The sequence below is a fragment of the Dipteris shenzhenensis genome, chromosome 16, assembly GCF_047967505.1.
Source record: "Dipteris shenzhenensis isolate YYH24624 ecotype China chromosome 16, Dip_SZ_1.0, whole genome shotgun sequence".
Lineage (NCBI taxonomy): Eukaryota > Viridiplantae > Streptophyta > Polypodiopsida > Gleicheniales > Dipteridaceae > Dipteris > Dipteris shenzhenensis.
Window position 1 is genome coordinate 19374325 of NC_141611.1, and position 22781 is coordinate 19397105.

At 43.8% G+C, this 22781-nt stretch overlaps 1 protein-coding gene across 1 annotated transcript in view; it reads left to right on the forward strand.

Moving 5' to 3' along the window:
• Positions 1–22781, forward strand: part of TOR (target of rapamycin) — a 142621-nt gene that overhangs the window by 27191 nt on the left and 92649 nt on the right. Inside the window, exons 11-32 of the mRNA XM_087386937.1 lie at positions 4910–5062; positions 5186–5307; positions 5413–5512; positions 5594–5689; positions 5848–5978; positions 7550–7652; positions 7736–7930; positions 8025–8114; positions 8420–8455; positions 9330–9428; positions 9559–9657; positions 9843–10005; positions 10110–10243; positions 10409–10461; positions 10662–10785; positions 10937–11137; positions 11266–11418; positions 11510–11662; positions 19529–19600; positions 19714–19848; positions 19962–20023; positions 20184–20281. Of these exons, the coding sequence (XP_087243063.1) occupies positions 4910–5062; positions 5186–5307; positions 5413–5512; positions 5594–5689; positions 5848–5978; positions 7550–7652; positions 7736–7930; positions 8025–8114; positions 8420–8455; positions 9330–9428; positions 9559–9657; positions 9843–10005; positions 10110–10243; positions 10409–10461; positions 10662–10785; positions 10937–11137; positions 11266–11418; positions 11510–11662; positions 19529–19600; positions 19714–19848; positions 19962–20023; positions 20184–20281 (2572 nt within the window). The remainder of the gene's footprint in view (positions 1–4909; positions 5063–5185; positions 5308–5412; positions 5513–5593; positions 5690–5847; positions 5979–7549; positions 7653–7735; positions 7931–8024; positions 8115–8419; positions 8456–9329; positions 9429–9558; positions 9658–9842; positions 10006–10109; positions 10244–10408; positions 10462–10661; positions 10786–10936; positions 11138–11265; positions 11419–11509; positions 11663–19528; positions 19601–19713; positions 19849–19961; positions 20024–20183; positions 20282–22781) is intronic.

The following is a 22781-nucleotide window of genomic DNA, read 5'->3' on the forward strand; positions in this document are numbered from 1 at the left end:
TGTGACAGGCATGAGCGAGATGGGTCTCCAATCAGCAAAAGACCCACATAGCTGCTTTTTAGGGAGTAAGTTGATTAAACCATTCTTCCAACTAGCAGGCATATGCTGTGTTTCCCATGCATGATTAACCATATGTAATAGTGCAGGGGAAATGGCATCCCAAAATTGCAAAAAGAATTCGACAGTAAGACCATCCCAACCCCGGGCTTTCCATCTACCACATGATCTGATAGCATCCTTCAACTCGGTTTCAGTGAAAGGAACTTCAATCTGCATCTTCATGAGGAGGAGGACTCGGGCAGACCTGTCGAAGCAGTTCTGCTGTGAAGCCCTCATTTCATGCGAAGAGGAAACAACATGCCTAAAGTGACTAGCAAAGTGAGCAGCACAAGCCTGAGAAACTTGTGCTCTCAAATGAGTCAAGTCACCATCAGCATTTTCAACTCGACAGATATTGTCACATTCCATTTTATAAAGCAAAAATTTGAAAAATTCCATGGAAGAACAGCTTTTATCAGAAAAGGTCCGTTGCATTGCCCTTGTTTCCCACTTCTCAACTTTCCTTCAGTCTTTAGAACAACAAAAAATCTAAATTTGTATGATTGGACTTATTCTAGTCTTACAAAGGTATATTCCTTCTGTCATTGCATTGTAGGAAATGCCTAGCCCGACATAAAGAAGAAGAGTCAGCAAGGGATAAATCCCTAAGCTGAGTAAGCTTAGTCAAATCTTGACAGGTAGTTTTGGCCTTAACCACATCCGACGTCAGGGAATGCATATAACTTTTGCCATATTCACATATCACATGCTGTATGCAAGCAACAAAGGCAGTCCATGCAAAATGAGCATCCATGTGACAATGTGTCCATAATGGACGAAGAGCATCAGTCACCAATTCTTTGAAGGCCTCATGCTGCAAATAACTGTTATTTATATGCAAAAGCCTTTTTGTAGGCAGGCTGTCATACTGGATGTCACAAAAGACATCTGTAACCAAAGTGGAGCATTATCCGAATGTAGAAAAGCATAATCAGCCCACATATGGCAGGTAAAAGCATCATACTGATGTGCATGGAGCATATACCAATGATCCAAGCGGCGAACCGCGCATTATGCTGAAATGTGAAGCCAGGAAACAATGCTCTGGACTCTTTCCATAAATCAGCAATTCTGAAACAAGAAAGTAACTGGATCCACTTATCTCTTTCTGAGCCAAGCATATGCATATGGCCATAGCTGCTCTTTCTCTCTCTCTCCTGTTGAGGAGAGGCGCTTCCTATTGCAGTAGCGGGATCAGGCCCGCAAGGAGGGGAAGTGGGCAATAGTACGAGATGGATGACTCCTTACATTCCCCCGTCGGGCACCCACCTCCTCTCCCACACAGGGGGGCGGGGTCTATGAGACTCAAATATCAGAGCGAACCATTACAGTTCCGAGCAAACCAGAGATGCTACGCGAATACCGTTGACTAGTACGCAGAAATAAACTAGACTTTGTTTGCCGGAACAAGGAGGAGCTGCTGAACATTCTGTTCAGTAATAAGTCTAAGGACTTTTGGGGGAGATTTCTAGAGGGGCGGTCCCCCTCACCACTCACTGACACTCAGGTGTGGTTTGATTATGCACGCACACTCTATGATATCCCAAATCAGCCAGTCCCTAACCTCTCACATATGCCATGCCCCACATCCTGCACCCTCTTCACTAGGGGGGGTAAAGGATGCCATAATGAAACTTCATAATGGCCGAGCGAAGGATCATGAGGGACTACGCACTAAGTTCATTGCATATGGGATTAACCTCCTAGTCCTGATCTTAGCAAAGCTATTTAATGAAGCTGTTTGTTTGGGGTTTCCACGCACGTGGACCATCAACACTATCTCACCCATTCACAAGGCAGGGGATCCCATGAGCTCGGAGAACTATAGGACCATTATGATTGGACATGCCTTGTCCAAGATTTATGCATTAGTACTTGATTCTGAGGTCAGTAGTTTTGCGGAGTGTTGAGGACTTAGAGCAGCAGTACAAGCCGGATTCAGACGTGATCATGGGACCATGGACTATATTCTCATGCTCAGATGTATCATCAAGGAGGCGAGGGCACAAAAGCAGAGGGTTTACTGTTGCTTTGTGGATTTCCGCAAGCTATTTGACACGATTCCGAGAGCCCGCCTCATACGGTGCCTACAAGATGTGGATTACGACCAGGAGATCATTTGGGCTGTACTTTATGGGCGAGTTTCAGGCAGAGTCCAGGTAGGATCTGGGTGGACAGACGAGATCATGAGCACTATCGGGGTCAAACAAGGGTGTCCATTATCACCTACCTTGTTTGGCCTCTACATTAATGAGCTTGAGACAGTGATGTAGACACAGGGGGGGTAGGTTGCTTTCTTGCGGGCACGTTGATCCGGATATTGCTTTACGCAGATGACGTGCCTCTCTTGTCTTCCTCGGCAGAGGGGCTCTAGAGACACCTTGACAGTCTACAGTCCTTTTGTGAGTCTCATGATTTGAAGGTCAACCTGGGTAAAACCAAGGTTATGATCTTCAATACATCTGTTGCTGTTATGTGCCAGGAGCAGTTCACATTTGATGGGTCATCTGTTGAGGTAGTTGCATCATACACTTATCTTGGGGTTGCCTTTTTTGGACTCATCTTCACTATGAGACCCACAATGGAGGCACGCATAGGCAGAGGATATGCTTCATTGGCTAGACTAGAGAGGCAGTGCTTCCGCTCTCACTTTCAGGATCCACGAACCAAAGGGTTGCTTTTTGACTCCTTGGTCCGCCCAGTAGGGATGTATGGCAGTCCATGTTGGGGGCCAAACGTATCGGATACAGAGTGGGCCAAGGTGGAGCGGCTACAGGTTCTCATGTTATCGCGGATGATCCGTGGCAAGCCATCCGTTCCTCACCAGATCATTTGGGTGGAGTTTGGATCACTCCCATTATAGCTAGGTGCTGCATTTCAGGTCATCACGTATTTGTATCGAGTCAGGGAGTATGGGGATTACACCTCTGGGCGTAGCGGGCTACCATGGCTAGCACTGTCCTCTTCTATGGCACTTGCAGCAGGGGGAGACAAGCAGGGGGAGACAAGAGGTGCTGGTATGCACACACACAGAGATGGTTTGAGGGGCTGGGGCTCTACATGTACAGACTACCTCCATTCCAGTACAGCATGGATGCTCCATTTTCTCATCTCCTATCACACGAGGTCAACCAGATTATCCGTGAGGATCTACTACAGCTACATACATTCCGGACTTGGTTGGGCCCGAGTGTGATCTTCCAGTGAAGCTGGGCTTCTACAGAGATCACTTCTTACATATCACAGCGGAGGGTTTCATTGACCCACCAGGATAAACGTAGATTCACCTACCCCACTCGCTGAGGATCTCTCTTGGGCAGTTCCGGGTCTCTTCGCATAGACTTTGTATCGAGAGCGGCAGAGCAGAGCGACTATCCAAGGAGAGGCGCATATGCACATTGTGTGACATGCAGGAGGTTCAGATAGAGGAGCATTTCATCTTCAGGTGTCCTGTTTACTATGAGATCCGAGGGCGTTTCTACCGCCTCTAGAGATAGCTATGGGATTTTGGCTCGTTTCCTCTCCTACCTAGACCAGCGATGTTTGGCAGGTTTCGTTCATGAGACACTTAGACAACGCGAGAGGATAATTCGAGCATGGAGCCAGGATCAGAGTTCTTTCTCGGCTGATCCCTCTCAGAGCTCTATCATGGAGTTCTTTAGCCAGACCACGTAGACCCCCACGTGACGAGGCCTCAACATGACCGTGACCGAGAGCCGGTGACCCGATAGCTCAGACAGAGGATTGACACACAGATCATACTGGGGGACATCCCCTGCTTGTTTAGAGTCGGAGCCCGATCGATGGGGTCACAGTGGCCGTGGTTAGACGCAGAGCTACGACCGGGAGACGTGCCAGATTGCTCCAACATTGCAGAAATCCCGCCATGAAGAAGAGGAAGCGGCACACGAAATCGGCGGCGATTTGGGGAGATCCCTCTGGTCAGAAAGGTCGCCCAGTCATGAGCAATCTCCAGCTTGAAGGATTCCTCAATCCATCAGTCGGATGCTGGGTATTTGGTCTTGCAAAACCGTGGGCAAAGGAGAAGACACCATGGAAGCAAGAATGGAGCTTGGTAGGGATGACCACGCGGCAGCAAGTCAAGCCTCAGTCAACCAGGCTCTGCTACCACGTGTGAATACATGGAGGAAGCAATGAGGCAAGAACAAGTGAGCAATCGAGAGCAATAGCAAGTATGATTTCATTCATGAGTAGAGTTACATATAGTGGAATGCCCCTGAGTAGGTGGCTCCAGATCTTAGTACTGCCATTTTGCATTGGTGTGGATGCTCGTTTAGTAGCTCCACTACCACAGCTCATTGTATCAGGTTTTTCACAATCTCATAGACCCATTGGTCTTCCGAAGACTTTAATAAACTCTCTCTCTCTCTCTCTCTCTCTCTCTCTCGCACACACGCACGCACACACACACACACACACACACACACACACACACATTTGCTTTTTTGGGCGAAATTTTTGATGCCTTATATTACAGAGTAGCTTCCTTTGAATGGGGAGCTCAAGAGGACATCAACAGAAGATCTCACTTAGACACACACACACACACATTACATTACACTCGTTAGCCCTAAATGCTTTGCTAGGCGCACACACACATGGTTTAATGTCTTGCTTACATTACAATAGGGGTTCAAACAATCCCCTTTGTAGATTCTTTGGGATGTTGAATGTTTTGCATTGTTCTCATAGGAAATCCTTTTGGGAGCTCAGTGACTCGTGAGTAATTTTTTCTTTTTCTTAATTATGATTAATTTTCTAACAAGAAGCAGCTTGATTTGGATGCCAGATATTGGAGAAGCTTTTGGTTGCAGCAGTTGCTGATGCAGATCCTGGAGTTCGAAAGGCTGTTTTGCTCTCTTTGCATGGAAATGCAATCTTTGATATATTTTTGGCTCAAGCAGACAGCTTACGTGCTATATTCATTGCCCTGAATGATGAGGTAAACTAAGTAGGCTTTTTGACAGTTGTATCTTGTGCAGTACTTGTTTGTCTTTTGGAAGGACAAGTTCGATCCATCCAATCCGATTGTGAACTAAAGCTACATGTTCTTGCTTTGGTGCAGGCCTTCGAAGTCAGAGAACTTGCAATCTCTATGGCTGGCAGGCTTTCTGAGCAAAACCCTGCATATGTTCTTCCTGCTCTTCGGTGCCACCTTGTGCAGCTCTTAACTGATCTTGAACAAAGGTTATGATGGTGCGCTCTGCTTATTCTTGAACTTGATATTAGAGGTAGTACATTCTGAATCTTATCATCTCATCTAATCACTATGTTCACATCATTTCTCTGCAGTCCAGACAGCAAAAATAGGGAGGAGAGTGCTCAACTTCTTGGCTGCCTTATTAGCTCTTGTGAACGTTTGGTGCTTCCTTACATTGACCCTGTCCACAAGGTGCTCTATTGTCTGTGCTATTCGTATATGCCATTGATGATTCCAATTTCTTTGAAAGGAGTTAAGCCTCTCTGTTTACAGGTTTTGCTAGCAAAATTACAAGAGGGATCAGCTGGAAATGCAAATAATGCAGTGGTTACAGGGGTACTAGCAACAGTGGGTGAGCTGGCAAGAGTGGTATGTATTTTGGATTTTGAATGTTGGAGTTTACTCTCCAGGATAGGGTACATCTGGTATTGCCTCTACAGGTTTTAGCATTACCTGATAAGAGGCTATATAGGTAAGCATGGCTGCCAGGTTGTATAGATTCATTCCTTCGGCAACTTTCTTGTCAGGGGGGCTGTGCAATGCGACAGTATCTTCGTACACTGATGCCTTTGATCAGGGATTGTCTCCTTGACGGAGCTGCAACAGTTAAAAGGGAGGTTGCTGTATGCACCCTTGGGCAACTTATCCAGAGTACAGGGTCAGTTTCTTCTCTCTGATGAGGTGATGAATTGACTTGAGTGTTTCAAGGCCGCTCTATGCTATCGTGATCTGTCAAATACAAGTCTGTTTCCCACCCTAGAATGCCTGATTATCTAGGTCCTACTCTGTGTGTTGGTTTTATGAATTGGACTACTGCTTGTAGGTCAATCAACTCTTCAAATGGGAGTACATTTGTTTTGAATGAAAATGTAACAGTGAATTTGGGCTTTGTTGGGTGCTGATGACATCAGTGGGGATGCCATAGTAGCTAGTCCCTGCTATGCATGATGGAGTTTATGGTTTTCAGTCTTATGAGTGACTATCGTGAGATTGAAACTGCACTTATGTTGTGTTTTTAGAGGATGAGTTTGGGAATGTTCCTGGATTCATCTAGGTATATTTGTATGAGAGGCTTTCCACTTTCTGTGTCGGTAAACCAAGGCTGGGTGAGAGAAATGGTGCATGTAAGGGAATCAAAATTTGTGAAAGATAATTTGCTGAAATGGCATGAGATGCTAATTATATATGTATTCAGGACATGTAGGAAAGTTCATGAATTTCTTGCGTTTTGACCACTTGTAGAGCCCTAAAGGGCTGGACGAGGGAGAAGGTTTCTATAGCCAGTGATGGTAGTCTCTTCACATGAATCTGGGCCGAGTGCCAGACCACAAGCAGCTGGCGCTCTTTGCCATAATAAAGCACCGCTGACGAAGAGGAGATCCTTTTATTTGCCAAAGGACCAATGATGGTGCCAATGAGTTTCCAGAATGTCCAATGAAAGACATGATGGGTTCAATATGTCTCTGTATGCAGGTGACTCTCCACAAATTTCTACTCAAGTTAAGCAGTAAATTGTAAGAATCATAGAAAATGATAGGGGGATACTTGCCAGCTCCACAGGGTCTTAGTTGAGCAGAGATAGTGGATGACCCTGTGGATGATCCTCACACACAGCCTTAATCCCCTAGTGGAGAATCAATGCTTCGCCCTCTGGGCATCCACCTAGATTATCAGGTGCTCACCTGTTGCAAGGCCAAGACGCCATGAGCATCATGGATTGGCCATCCATCAGCCGGAGGGATAGGCGAGCTATGGACAGCACGGTCAAATCAGCCACAGGAAGGCCGCTACTGATGTGGCATTATGGCTGATGACTTGGCAGTGTTCGGCTGCCTGAGTATAGCGATGATGTTGCAAAAGCCATGTGCCAGTCATTTATCATGGCATGTTGGCCGCATCGGCACAAGGGCCATGTGGCAAGTTCAGAAGACTATATGGTCGGCTGCTGATGTGGCTGTATGGTCGGGTGCTGACATGGCAGGTCAGCCACGTGGGAGGTTGGCCTGCTCCTCAGTCAGCCAGCTCCCTGCTGGTCGATTATTTTCCTTGCCAGATCGGCCAAGTGTAGGCATGGTGAAAACGTTTTATACACTTGGATGATAGCATACTAGTGATGAGGTATTTGGGTCTACTATTTAAAACTATCAGACATGTGCAATCTTAATTTCAAAAGAAAACGATTATAATCATGAAAACTTTGGTCATCCTTGTACTTCTTAAATGTTTCAGGTATGTTGTGACTCCCTACACAGACTATCCTGAATTACTTGGCTTATTGTTGCGTCTGTTAAATGGAGATCTTGCTTGGTCCACGAGACGGGAGGTTCTTAAGGTATGCACTTGTGGATGATTGCAAGGTCTCCTTTTTTGACTTTGGTGCTTGGGTAGAACTTGAATCTTGTTAGTTGACCTCAGGTGCTTGGAATACTGGGTGCACTTGATCCTCATATTCACAAACGCAATCAACAGTCACTGCAAGGTGGCCATGGTGAAGGTCATCTTGCTGTTGTTGCTGATGTCAGACAGCAAGTTCATACTATGGAGGAGCTTCCTCTTGAGCTTTGGCCATCTGGGGGGCTTTTCATAACATCAGAGGACTACTATTCAACGGTACTAACAATATTCACCTTTTTAGCACGGTTTTGGATGTCTTTTTGCTTGGCATGCTAGAAAATCTCTAAGCACAACAATATCTTCCTTGCAGGTTGCCATACATGCACTGATGCGCATACTAAAGGACCCGCAGTCAAGCTATCATCAGAAAGTTGTTGGCTCTCTCATGTTCATCTTCAAGGTAAGTTGGTGTGCAGGCCACACTGGGCTGTTTCTTGCCATAGCTCGCCTTGGATAGGTATTTATGTCTGATTTCCTCAAAGTGGTTTGATTATGAGAGCATGTCTGGAAGGGTGTTTGTGGACGTGGATGACAAGTTATGAGTGCAGTTAGTCATATGGGGTGATTGAAGATGCTGATGTTGGGTCATTTTATTAAAATGAAACTCGAGATGTGGACCATTCAGTTGGATAACTTAATTATATCTTGCATCTTCTGTGATTGGATTTTGAGTTTGATCATTCATTCAATATTATTGACTTGCAGACGATGGGGCTGGGCTGTGTACCTTATCTTCCCAAGGTGAGCTGACAACCTTGAAGCATTATGAACTGGTGCTGTTGTTTGCGTACTTATCAGCCGTGATACTATTGTGCTGTGCAAAAGTGTAGAGAGAGATTGCAGATAGCATGAGATAAGCCATTTTTCTTGTGTCCACCAAACATGTAGTGTACAGCAAGTAAAACCGCAACAGCACCACACCCCCTCCCCGTCACACTGTCTCTTTTCTTAGATGAGCATGCATGCATTCTGAGCTATAAATTGATGCTGTTGTTTTAGCCATACAAAGCGTAGAGATAGATTGCAGACAGACATAGTGGGTCTCATGAGTCTAGACCTCAGTTGGGTAATCTCATGTACGAGGAGTGTAGTGCATCTTCATCTGGGTCCTCGATGCCTCTGCCTCGTGTGGCCACCTTGCCTCTATTTGGAATCGGTGGGATATGTTGAAGTTGGCCCATGGTGATCCAGACTGCATGGGAGACGTGGATCTGTAGGTATCTTGGTGCTTGGATGAAGCTGTCTTTGCTCAGGTCCAGGAAATTCTCTCTGTAGAAGGCCATCTTGGTTGTATTTGGCTGTGGGTGGGATACCCATGTCCTATGGATAGATAACTGCCATCGATCATCTCATATGATTTGATGAATCTCCTGCTGCATCAGACGTATAAAAGGGGCATCTAGTGAATGCTGGTATGGTCGTCTAGTGACCTTGCCTCCTATTAAGCATAACTTGCAGCCTCTATCTTCTCATGGTAGGGTTTCTTTTTTAAGATAAGAGTGGATGAGTGTTTCTTTTGTTGTTTTTTTTTTGTTTGGAGGGGGGGGGATGCACACATGCCTTTGCAATGATTTTGATGTGCCTGCATAAGATGCGTGCCAGTCCCTGTATGCAGGTTATGCCAGACCTTTTCCAAACAGTACGAACTTGTGAAGAAGGCTTGCGGGAGTTTATATTTTGGCAACTAGCATTGTTGGTGTCCATTGTAAAGCAGGTGCAGTCATTAGGCTTTTTTCTTTGTGCAGGCTGTTGACATTATGATGCTTGACTGACAATCTTTCTCAATGCATGCCCAATTTATGATGCGAAACTCAATATAACGGGTCTATGGTGATATTTTGCAGCATATTCGGAAGTATCTACCTGAGATGCTTGCTCTTATTTCAGACTTCTGGTCTTCTTTGCTTCTTCCTGCAGCAAGCCGTCCTGGGATTGGATCACCGGTAAGGCTGAAAATTCACTGTCCTGTTGTTTGAAGAAAAAGCTCATCTTTCATACATTTTGCTGTTTGCAAAAATATGCACCTGCACTCGAAAGAATGTGATGTTTCTTTCTTCCTGGTTCACCATCTATGGCCCTTTTGACACTCATAATTTTACTTTTTTTTTTTTCCATAAAAATTTGGCAGATCTTAAACCTGGTGGAGCAGCTCTGTAAAGCTCTCAATGATGAATTTCGCACATACTTACCAGATATCCTGCCTCGATGCATACAAGTCCTTAATGATGCAGAGCGTAATACCGATTATATCTATGTGCCTCCCATACTGCACACGTTGGAGGTCTTTGGTGGTGAGTTTGAGAGATTTTAAATCGTTTAGGACAGAAAACGATGATGCTGTCGAGACTTTTCCACAGTTGTGTTCTGTGAGCTCTTTGCATTGTTTGTGCTGCAGGTAATTTGGATGAACACTTGCATTTAGTGCTTCCTGCTCTTGTTCATCTTTTCCGACCTGATGTTTCTGATGCACCATTAGACATTAGGCGCGCCACAATAAAAACACTTACCCGATTGCTTCCAGTTGTACAGGTACACAAATTAGATTCATTATGCCAGCCTTTTCCTACAAACACTAAGCAGGAGCACCTCTTTTTCTAAAACTACAGCCAGTTGTAATTAGATATACAAGGTGATCTTTCAGATCTCATGCCAATCGCTTATGCATAAACATATACTTCATGTTATTTCTGACAGGTCTCTGGACATGTTTCAGCGTTGATGCACTCTCTGAAGCAGGTCCTTGATGGGTAGGTCTATCTCTGAGAAAGTTTTATTGTGTCCTGGAGCAGTTTTTCTGTTTCTTTTTCTTGCAGGGCCATTGCTGTATGGAACTTGCAGATTGTGGCCATGTCTAAGCTCATTAACTTTGCAGCTGTTGAACAGTAAACTTCTCTGGGATGTTTATTCTCACGGATCTGTTTTATCTGCCTTGGTGTGTGCCCAACAGGACCATTGATGAATTGCGGAAGGATGCAGTTGATGCCATCTGTGCTGTTGCTACGGCCTTGGGTGTTGATTTCACCTTCTTTCTTCCGTCAGTTCGTAAGTTGCTTCAACGGTATCGTTTGCAGGTATCTATTGATGACCCTCGTTACTAGTAATTTTCTCATCTGTTTTGCCTTTGGGGATGCGTTTTTATAAGCGAAATTAAAGAGAGACTTTCCCTTAACAAACTTTGTCTTGACTATATGCTTATTCTTATACTATATGCTCTGGGGACAGCATGCATCATTTGATGCAATTGAAGGACGGTTGAGAAGACAGGAACCTTTGTTTTTAGATGCTCAAGGTAGTCAGATCACAAATGTAAATGCTGGTGTGGGAGATTCCTTTGCCTCTGCAAACAATGGCTACTATGGACTTGATTTTGAAGATCGATATGACGATGGAATAGATCCTTCAAGTCAAATAAAGAATTTCAAGGTATAAGCTACTAGTGATGTTTAAATCTGCATCTTGCATGAATGCGGGGACCTTTGTGATTGAATAATGTCAGTTGTGATAATTTGTGGGCTCATCAGATTGATTGTACTTCTTGTTGAGGATCTAAGGTAAATGATGGGCGAATCCGAGCAGCTTGGGAGGCCTCCCAAAGAAGTACCAAAGAAGACTGGGCTGAATGGATGCGCCATTTCAGTGTAGAGCTTCTTAAAGAGTCACCTTCTCCAGCTTTGCGAACTTGTGCTCGTTTAGCACAACTTCAAGTATGCTAGTCTCACTGGTTCAAACCCAAAATGAAAATTTCTAGACTTTGAGGTTTAGAAAGAGAAAGATGACTGGTGGCCCGTTCTTCAGCCTTTTGTAGGGAGAGAACTGTTTGCTGCAGGTTTTGTGAGTTGTTGGGCCCACCTCAATGAAGCTTACCAACAGCAGCTTGTACGGAGCCTTGAAATGGCCTTCTCTTCCCCTAACATTCCTCCGGAAATTTTGGGCACACTTCTTAATTTGGTATGTCTTCTTGGATCCCCAATCTTGTTTCATGTGATAGCATTGTTAATGCTAGATTGATGTTTCTGCAATAGTGGGCAGAAAATGGTATGCCTTATGTAGGGTGAAAATCTGCCTTTTATATTTTTCGAGTAAAACTTTGTGTGACTATACTTGAAGTAGCAGTTTTGCTGAAAATGACTTACTTTTGTGTGCTAAGAAGGGACATGGGGTATGAATTACATAGAGACCTGGAATCGTTCTCTATGGATATGCATATGCCTTATGTAGGGTGAGAATCTACCTTTGATATTTCTTTGATTAAAACTTCGTGTGACTATACTTGAAGTAGCATTTGTGCTGAAAATGACTAACTTTTGTGTGTCTAGAAGGGACATGGGGTATGAGACCTAGAATACTTCTTTATGGGTATGGCATATGCTCATATGTCTTTGAGCATCGTCCCATGCAGTTGGTTGCCTATACTCAAGGGGACCTTGTTTTTGAGTGTTGTGGGAGAATAGTTCCAAACAGTTATTTTTAAAAATCAATTGGAGTGTTGCACCCAATTGGAGTAGAAGGAAGGCCTTGCAATGGGAAGGACACGAAGAGTGATGAGAGAATGAAGAGGATGAAGGAATGGCAAAATGATGAGAGGAGTATGAGGATTGACCTTGTGAGGGCCCTTTAACCGAGAATAGTTTGAAAGGAAACAAAATAATGAATGGCTGACCATGAGAGAATGGTTCCACAGAGTTATTTTTTTAAATCAAACTTTTGAGTTATGGAATAATTGCAAACTCTCAATAGATCATCTTTAGAGTGTGCGCTTGCGTGTGTTTTGGGACGGAGAAGGATGGGTTCCCACCAGCCTGCGTGGTTTTGATTAAGCTTCTATTATGATTGTAAGTATCCTAGTGCCTTGAATCAATACCTTCCACTAGTTAACATCTTTCCTTTCGTGGGAGCTCGTATGCATGTAGGCACGTTGAGTCTAATGTAGGTGGCTAAGATTTCTCCCATTCCACAGATACGTCAGGTTTAGAAGGGATAAAAATATAGTAATTGGCCTCTCACCTCTGTAAAGACGAAGAGGAGGTCAGATCACGGAAGGAGAGGGTATATTGCTGCTTTGTGGATTTTCGCAAAACCTTTGACACAGTACCTTGAGCTCGACTCATCACACGCCTACAGGCATTGGGATTTGACCAGGAGATCCTCTGGGTAGTCATGGCACTTTATGAGAGTCTCAGGCAGAGTTCGGACAGGCGTAGGTTGGACAGATGAGATCTTGAGCACCATAGGGGTCAAACAAGGTTGTTCCTTATCACCAACCCTGTTTGGCCTCTACATCGATGAGCTTGAGACTTTCATGGGGGCTTCCGGAGGGACCGGTTGCTCACTTGCCGGGATCATCATCGGGATTCTTCTTTATGCAGATGACGTGGCACTCTTATCATCCACACCCGAGGGGCTCCAGCGACACCTGGACGCATTGTAGGCTTTTTGTTTATCCCATGATTTGGAGGTCAACCTTGGCAATACCAAGGTCATGATCTTTAACACCTCTTGAGCAAACATGCACCGGAAGCAATTCACTTTTAGTGGGTCACCAATTGAGATCGTATCCTCATACACTTACTTGGGGGTCATCTTCTCCGGCCCAACCTTCACGATGAGATCAGCGATGCAGGTCAGATTGTGCAGGAGAGACAGTGCTTCCACTCCCACTTCCAGGACTTTCAAACCAAGGCTCTTCTCTTTGACTCCTTGGTCCGACCAGCCGGTATGTATGGTAGTCCTTGTTGGGATTCATTGCATATTTTTGTAAAAATGTCTCATAGACCCTTTGGTCGTTCATAGATGTTAATAACCTTTCTCTCTCTTTTATATAGATGTTGTTGGATAAGGATCAGTGGCCCACTTGTTAGACCCCATATGAAGAGTGCAAAGAGCAGCAAATGCTGATGGTAAATCTTTGGACACAAGTAGCAATAGCTTAAAGCTTGCTTTTTTTAAGAACACTATTGATTTGAGCTACATGTACAAATGCATAGAAATTATTAAACATACTCAAAATCCTTTAGAGAATCAACCTATGCATGTACAAAGATTGGTATCTTATTCAGCTAAGGTTGCTGCCCTTTGTCATCGACTCTTGAGAATTGCACATATACTACATACTGTGTTCTTACTTTTTGATATCTTCGCATTATTGAAGGATTTCTTCAACAATATTCTAAAATGATTGTAGCTAGTAAAACTTTGATTCCCTTTTGACATCTCTTCCTTCTACAATGTCTCCAATGGGTACGATACTTTGCAAGGGTCTTAATCTTACTTGCCTAAAGACCTGTGTAAAGTACCATACCCATTGGATATCATCTGCATGCTTGGGCACACATTTTTCCTTGTTTCTTACCATGCATGGGTGTAAAAAATCATGCATAGGGTGTGTCTATCCTATGCGTATCTTTGATGGGTGTGATACTTTGCATGGGCCTTAATCTTACTCGCTTTGAGGCTTGTGCAAAGTAATGTTTGTATGCTCTACATCCTAATGCAAAAGGATGACCGTTGCCCGAGTGTGATAGGATATCTTAAATAGAGCATGATTATCCAATGTAAGCCCCTCTTGCCTGAGTGTGATAGGATATCTTAAATAGAGCATGATTATCCAATGTAAGCCCCTCTTTCCTACTTTCTAACGTGATCATTCTATTGTATTAAGCCAACTGCCCATTGCATTCAGTCATAAGCAATATTTTATTGTATCAGTTGTCCTAGATAATTACACAAGATTCGAGGTTTACATTAAGAATCTTTCACAAGATCCTTTATCTCTAACAAAGTAAAAGCATCATTGTTTCTAAGCTTCTTGGAGAATGTACTAAATATTTGATCTACTTGATCGTGAGTATCACCAACCAAAAGGAATCCAACTTTGATCTTGTGACTATTTTTTTAAATCCACAAGCATATACATGTATGCCATAGTTACTAGGGAATAGGAATGTTCCGAAAATTTGGATGTTGGAACAAGAACGTTTAGGGAAGGGGGAACGGGAACCAGGAACGCCACGTCCTACATGACACGTCATCATATGACATAGAACTATGCTAGAAAATGAAAGAAACTGACACTTTATAGATTTAAACTTTCTATATAAGCTCTAAAATACCCATTTGAAACTTTCAAAGAGACAAAAAGAAAATAGAGAATAAAAGTAGGAGGTTCCGGGGACGTTCCGGTTCCGCCTTGCTTCCCCGGATTGGCGTTCCAGACTTTCCGGATATTGGAACACCGTTCCTTAGTAACTATGATGTATGCATGAAATGTGTGGTTTTTATATTCTTTTGTTGTATACTTGTAGGCATATTATGCCATATGGGCATGTGAAGAGGGACATGGACAGACTGCCACATGGACAGCATGCAGATGGCCACGTTGGTAGCAACAGATCGTCCTTCTTGAAAATGGTTTAGGGCAGTCAATGAGGCCACTCTTGTCAACAGATTGGCCGACAGTAAGCCCAGTATGTGGGCTGGTTGTAGGGCTGTGTATAGCCCAGCCAAGTGTTTGTTGGGTTGGGGGAGGATGGCAGCACAAGGGTCAAAGGGGCTGGGGATTTGTGCTGCAGTTTCGGCGGATAGGGTTCACGTGTCTAGGCCTATAGGTGGCAGGAGGGTTGACTGCCAATCGGCAGTACTGCAGTCAGGTCGGTGTGAAAAAATAGACTTCTCAAGAATGCAAATGTGTGCAATGTGTGCAGAATTTGAATGCCAATTGGTCCTCCAATGGGGGAAGAGCGCCCTCGTGAGAGTAATTGTTTCTCTTTTTCACCTACATGCAAGGTGGGAGGGAGATCGCGGATGAATGCAATGTGGTAGAGAGAATGCTACGTGAGATTCACAATGAAGGGTGATACCCTTTTATTAATGTCCCTTGAGATCTCAAGTTCCATCTTCCCAATCACACCTTCTCTTAGCTGATGCCCCATGTATCTACCATTCAATGCACCTTAATGCACCCTTCACTTCCTATTGCCCCTAGGACCTAGACACGTGTGTGCACATTTTTATTGTCACATGTCCAATTTGATGCTATTTGAAGCAGTAGCTCCAGCTCGACTATTTCTATCTACTGAGATGATCCACTGCCATAACAAATCCGTCGGTGTCCATCATAAATACGAATACATGTTGCACCATTGGCGTATAATATATAATAATGTTTTGAATGTCTACTAATCACGGATTAGTGATTTCTCTTGTCATGACAGTCGGCAAACCTGTAGAAGAAGTGAGCCGATGGATAGTCAGAATGGGCGAGGACCAACAAACTACTGGAAGCAGTTAGGCATAGTAGTAGACTGCACAATGCAGTTAGGTTCATGAATAGGCAAAAAGATATGGCCAGTTCAGGTCATCAGAGGATCATACTTGGTCGGCCAACAGTAGGTCAAGTTGGGTAATATAGGGTTAGGGTTGTGGATTTGGTCGGCTAAATCAAGGACATTTAGAGTCCTATATAAAAGCCCATTGTGGTGCTACACTAAATTTAGTTTATGCTAAAGGGTGTTTTTGTATGGGAAGCTGTAGCCCCTCTTCGCTATGGAGTCCAGAGAAAGATGGGTGACCTCATGCACTTCAGGATGGTTTAGATCTTGAAAAACAGATGTGTTCGGGGAGTTGTGTAATTAAATGGTTGTAAGTGTGTTTGTGCTCTCATAGGGGGGTAGTACGGTTAGGAGTTTAAAAAATTTTAGGTGCAGTGTTCGTGGAGAAAGAAGAAAGATCTAGGAGGATGAGTTGTTGAGGAAAAGTCTAGGGAGAGAAGGGACATATGAGGAAGAAGAGGGATGCGGGAGGAATGACGAAAAATGTAGAGACAGAGATATATATGTGTATGCAAGTTTTATGTATGTGGGTGTCGGGGAAATACATGATGTTTTTGGAAGGAGTGTCTCTCCTTCCTTCACCCTTGCTGTCATGAATGTGATGCTGGATTCTTAAATTGGAAAACTCTTTGTCACATGGTGTAGTGAACGTGGAGGCTCGAGTTCATGATGGGAGGAGAGACTCAGGGGCAAGCTTGAGGTCTCGGAGGGAGGAGGAATTTACAATTTCAACATGAAATGTTTTGTTTAATGTGAGAAGCACTGCTGATGGAGAGGTGATAGATTCATAACAACCGGCTTGGATCATAGGCTGCAAGGTGGAAACGTACATTGAAAGGTGTTGTTACTGAAAAAGCAATCTGAGGAAAACCATAGAGAGAGAGAGGATGGCTTGAGAAATGGCCAAGTCTTGGGACATGGAGAAAGATGAAGATGCAGCTCGCTGCTTGATTGTTAGATAGTGTGAAGTGTTGAGGCAGCTTGTCTAGATAAGAGGTCTTGTAAAAGGGGAGAAGGTTTGCTTTGAAGAAAAGGTGGCTTAAACTTTGGTTGGGTGGTGGTCCTTTTGGGGGCTCCCTGTCCTTTCCTTGCGTCATTCACATACTGACAAAGTTCATTTTCCATTCAAATCTTCTAATAGTAGTTCAGAGTCTTCCTACATAGCTTGTAGCTCTCGAGAAGCACCCACTGCCCTTGCCCTTCATTGAGATCCCATAGTCTAAATGAGGCATATGGGAGAAGTTCATTTTTCCTATCAGAGGTGGATCGCTTTGGTGAGAGTCAGAGTTCACTCAAGCCAGGGGAAGGATTCGCATTTTGTTTGACTTGGAGAGGCTTGATTGTTTCTATGTGGGAGATTGGGCGACATTGAGTGGGCTCCACATAGTTCCTTCTTGGGTCCTTCCATATCCAATCACTACCTAGCTATGCGCAGACTATCACGGAGTCGCTCCTAATTGCAGGCTTGGACAACTTTTCTAGGCTAAACAAATAGAGGAAATCATAATCCAGATTTGGTCTTGTGAGTGGGCCAACCAGTAGAGCCCGACTAGTGTTCTAGTTCCAATTGTCCGATGTAAGCACTTTGTTGTCATCACCAACACATAAAGGATATCATTATCCAGATTTGGTCTTGTGAGCGGGCCAACTAGTAGAGCCTGACTAGTGTTCTAGTTCCAATTGTCCGATGCAGCACTTTGTTGTCATCATCAACACATAAAACGGGAGTGCAAGACCTGACCTTTCCTAGATTTGTTAGAGAGCACTATCCCTCCTTGGTTTGATCGGCATATTGGCATTAGTTGCATGCCTGGAACGAATTGAATGGAGTACTCCTTACTTTTAAAGAAGCCATGTAGACCAAATATGGAGATTGAAGGACATGTTGCTTTTGCCGATCTTTTATGTAGAACTAGATCCAGTCCTTGAGGGCATTAGTACCTATACTTGGAGTGATCACCTTGAATAAGAATCTTTCGGCCTGTCCATACATAATGAAGTGTATGCGACCATTATAACCAGCTCACCATGCATGTTGGAATGTGTGTGTGGGGGATCAACTCCCTTAGGCCCCTTGTATGCGGTTGTGACATGTGGACTCGGGGGACAATAGTCCCATATGCAAAGTTTTAAATTGATGATCCTTGAATAGATGACTTGATTGAAACCCGTATTGTCATCCTAGCCAGCTCTTTTTGGGGTGTTGAGGAGGGCTTCCCATGGTGACATGCAGCCCCCTCTAGGTCATGTATATGGTATCAGAGCTGGGGGAAAGCCTATGAGCTGGAGATTGAGTTAGCGACTGGATTGTGCGCTTAGACTATGCACTGTGGGTAGCATGACGTGGATGTTGTATGGCATGAATTGACTTTGCGCATTGGCAGTGTTGACTGTGGCTGCACTTGTGGTATGTGACAACACATGGATGCCTTGATTTTTGACAGCTGCATGAGCTGTTCAATGCCACTTTGCGTGTTGTGCTGGTCTGGCCCTGTGTGGGTGGTCGAATTTAATTATTGGCCTAGGTGGTCAAATCTCGCACATGGTGCTTGGACCTATGTGTGTGTGGTCAAATCTCGTACTTGGTGCTTGGTGTGTGGGCCAGTTCCCTCGTGGCATGGAGGGATGGAGGCCCCTTGTATGTGCTTGTGACACGTGGAGTTGGGGGACAACAGTCCCATATGCAAAGTTTTAAATTGATGATCCTTGAATATGAGATGATTGAAGCCCCTCCTCTTATCCCAACCGGCTCTTTTTGAGGTGTTGAGGAGAGCTAGTCGGCTTGATAGTTAGAATGGGGTATGCCTCCTCTAGTCTCATTTATGATAGATCTCTATTGCGTCAAAATCACTTCAATCTCTTGGGGGCCTGTGTATCTGTTAACTTTAAGAAAAAGATTTTGAAGTTTGCTTGGATTTTTCATTTCCGAAGCCTCAAGAGAATTCATATTAGATCAAAGTTTGGTCTGCCTATAAACATGGAATGCTAAAGTAAAGGGTATTCTTTATATTGACTGTTGCGGTGGTGGTCATATGTGTGGATATATATCACGTTATCACTTTAGACTCCGCGGGTCTTTAGAAACCTAGTATAGCTCCTTATGCTTGGGCACTGATGACGACATAAGTGTTGCTTTGCTTGCTAAGTATGTCTTCCTTTTGTTTTTCATAAAAGATTTTGTTTACCTTTTTTTTTTTTCCTCTTTTATTTTCTGTGTAGATTTTTGGTCTTTAGAACAACAAAAACTCTAAATTTGTCTGATTGGATTTATTCTAGTCTTACAAAGGTATATATATAGACATAAGCATGATTGACTTCAACTTCTGAGTTTGGGGGGACACCACCATGACAGACTGTGATTTGAACCTTTGTATATGTACTTCTATTAAAGCAATCCTGCATAGCTGCTAAGTTCGAGGATATCTCAAACTGGGTGAATGGTTCATCCCACGGTCTGCTGACTCTCATTTCTGTGATTATTTGAAAGGCGGAGTTTATGGAACATGATGAGAAACCACTCCCAATTGACATTAGACTGTTGGGTGCGCTTGCAGAGAAGGTGCGAGACATGATGACTGTCTTTTGGGTCTCTGTTTTGGTTTTCTTTGACCACAGACAGTTATTAACAGCAAGGCACTCGTCTCATATTTGACTTTTGGTCTGTATCTGCAGTGCCATGCTTTTGCAAAGGCTTTGCATTACAAGGAAATGGAGTTTGAGGGTGCACAAACAAAGAAGATGGATGCAAACCCAGTTTCGGTTGTTGAAGCATTGATTCACATCAACAACCAGTTGCATCAACATGAGGTAATGCTATGCCTATAAGGAAAAAGTTTGGATGTTTCTACTCGTATGAAGAACTGTTGAGTCTATGCCAGACTTCTGTATAAGTGAACTCTTTCAATACCAAATTTGTGCAGGCTGCAGTGGGCATTCTGACATATGCACAGCAACATCTATCTGTTGAACTTAAGGAGTCATGGTAAGATCTCTGTAAGTGCATTTGAAAAATAAAATCAGATAAAACAATCAAGATGTGGAGATATTGAAATCCATTAGCAAAAATCCTTCTGTTTGTCTATGCCCGATTTTGTTTGCTGTAATCCTGACTAGAAGAAGTTGAAACTTGTCTCTATGATCAGGTATGAAAAACTACAACGCTGGGATGAAGCTCTGTCAGCTTATACATCCAAATGCTATCAAGCAACAAGTGTACATGCTGTTTTGGAGGCCACTTTAGGTATAACTATTTTGAATTGGTTAAAGTGCATTTAAAGCTAGACAATGCTCTTTTTTTTTGGTCCTTTTGGGTTCTGTTTGGGGGAGACGGGAGTGGAAATTCACATATGGCACTGACATAATGTTAGTGTCTGAAAAACCATTTATAAATTTACTCACCCTGCAACAATCACAGGGTGTCTTCATTTGTTATCTGGGATGTTATAAGCAATGTCAAACACTCCATATATGTCCAAGATGCTAGCTGGATATTGTACTAGTGAGGAGCGGTTGTGGGTGGATGAATGTTAGTAATGCTTGGTTTATATTCTAGTTGCTAGAGAAAGGTTCTTATTCTTTTTTTTGGGGGGGGGGGGGGGGGGGGTTGAAAAATGAACTTCTATTGAGTATGACTAAATTACATAGAAACAGGATGAGCTTGGGCATGTTCCTGGAATCATCTAGGTATATACATAGAAACAGGAAAAATCCTCTAAAATCTTCATACAAAATCATGCATAAAAGAAATGAGGCACCAATCCAGAGAGTGGAAGTGCCATGAAGGTCCTATAGCTGATACAGGAAGAATAAACCATGATCCACTCTCTTATGAAGAAAGCTCTCGTGGCCACTGTGGCACATGAGAAACCCTGAATCTTTCTTCAAGTGGCCATGAGGGTGTGGACAATATCCTACCAGCTCACTGAAAGTGACTGAGAAGCATAAGTCAGAGTCCCATCTTAAGCCTCTATGCATCTTGATCTGCCAATCTGCATGCAATTAGATTGGCAATGGTCCCCCAAGCAGCACTATTTTAGTGCTACTTGCAGTTAATCTTAAATGTATTTCCTTGTATAACAATTGCTTGTGCAACAACCGCACTGGTTGCGGTAAATCCTGAATGAGGGCACACGTATCCCCTTTGTGCTTCTTTAGAACCATTTTCACTACCGAAGTAACAACAGTTTTTGTAGTAAACCGTAAACGAGGGTAATTTGTGCTTCTTTAGAACCAAACTTTCATTACCCTGAAGTAACAATCACAACAGTTTTTGCGATAATTGTCACGTGAATGTGGAACACACAAAGAATCAAGAAACACATCTCTGCGAAATCCGAAGCTTTTTGACTCTAGTGAGCCGACTGCCATGTATGTAGCACCTTTTTGGGGGAGTGGCAGAGTGGAGGAGATTTGAGCGGCTACAGGTGACTAAGGGGTCTACAATGATTCGGAGTAAACCCTCAGTTCCTCATCAGATAGTACACGTGGAGTTCTCCATGACATCTCTCCAGGTTGATGCCATTTTTCAGACAGTGACATTCCTCCACAGAGTTTGGACCCTACCCCACTGGAGATTACCGAGGCTGGCACTAGAGTCATTCAGGCGAGTAGCAGAGAGCAAGATCAATAGTGTGGTATGCACGCATATTCACATCGTTTGCTAGTCACAGTATCCATTATGGACAATCTTCCCCCCTCTCAGTATAGCATGGATGCAACTCTTGAGGCAATCCCACAAGATGAGATTAACTTTATCATATGGCCGGATCCCAAGGGATCTCCCACAAACTTTAATACAAGCATTTCATTTCATTTTATTCTTTCTCTCTTCAGAACTGGAAAAGGGAATGATCCATTGTGGATGGAAGAAATGGAAGAGGATAGTGAAGAAAGAAGAGGTTAGAAGATGACATCAAAAGATGCATGACAAGTGACCCTGATGGGAAAATAGTTGCTCACCCATGCACACTCACTTTTGGAGATGGCTTTCGTGATCGTACCAGAAGAGACAAATCTCCATGTTTTTCTAGCTCTTCGAGCACATTGCACACCCAATCAATACTAGAGACTTGCTTTTGGTGAAGATCCTAGATGCCCGCGATGCTTCACAGCTTTAGAGTCCGTTCAGGATTGCATTCGGGGTTGCAGGAAGGCCCAAAGGATTTAGCAAGGCATTGAACACTTGCTTAGCAGGATGAGGAGAGATACGCGTTACACAAACCAATTGTCGGTGGATCCTCGAAATGCGCCTGGAAGCACTGCCTCTCTAGTTAGTCCTAGGTACCCCGCCCTCGCATGATTCATACTCTGGCTTCATGGGTCATCGTGAAAAGTGGCCTTGTGAATATTGCCCCTAGGTACGTGTAAGACTACACCATCTCCGCTGGCTCACCTCGATAAGTGAAGCTATGTCGGTGAAGCACTGCACATGAGGTGTTGAAGATCATAACCTTGGTTTTTGCAAGGTTGATTGTCAGGTCTCTCTCTCTCTCTCTCTCTCTCTCTCTCTCTCTCTCTATTTGTGTGTGTGTGTATGCGCGCGTGCGTGCAAAACACCTCTAGGGCCTCGAGATGTCTCTGCCATCTCTCTGCTGAAGATGATATGAGGACTATGTTGTCGTCTGCATATAGTAGTATCCGGATCAAGAAGTCAGCCTATAATGATCCCTCACCTCGGAGGTGGTGTATAAAGGATGTGATCTCATCAATGCACAGCCCGAAGAGAGTCGATGAGAGGGGGA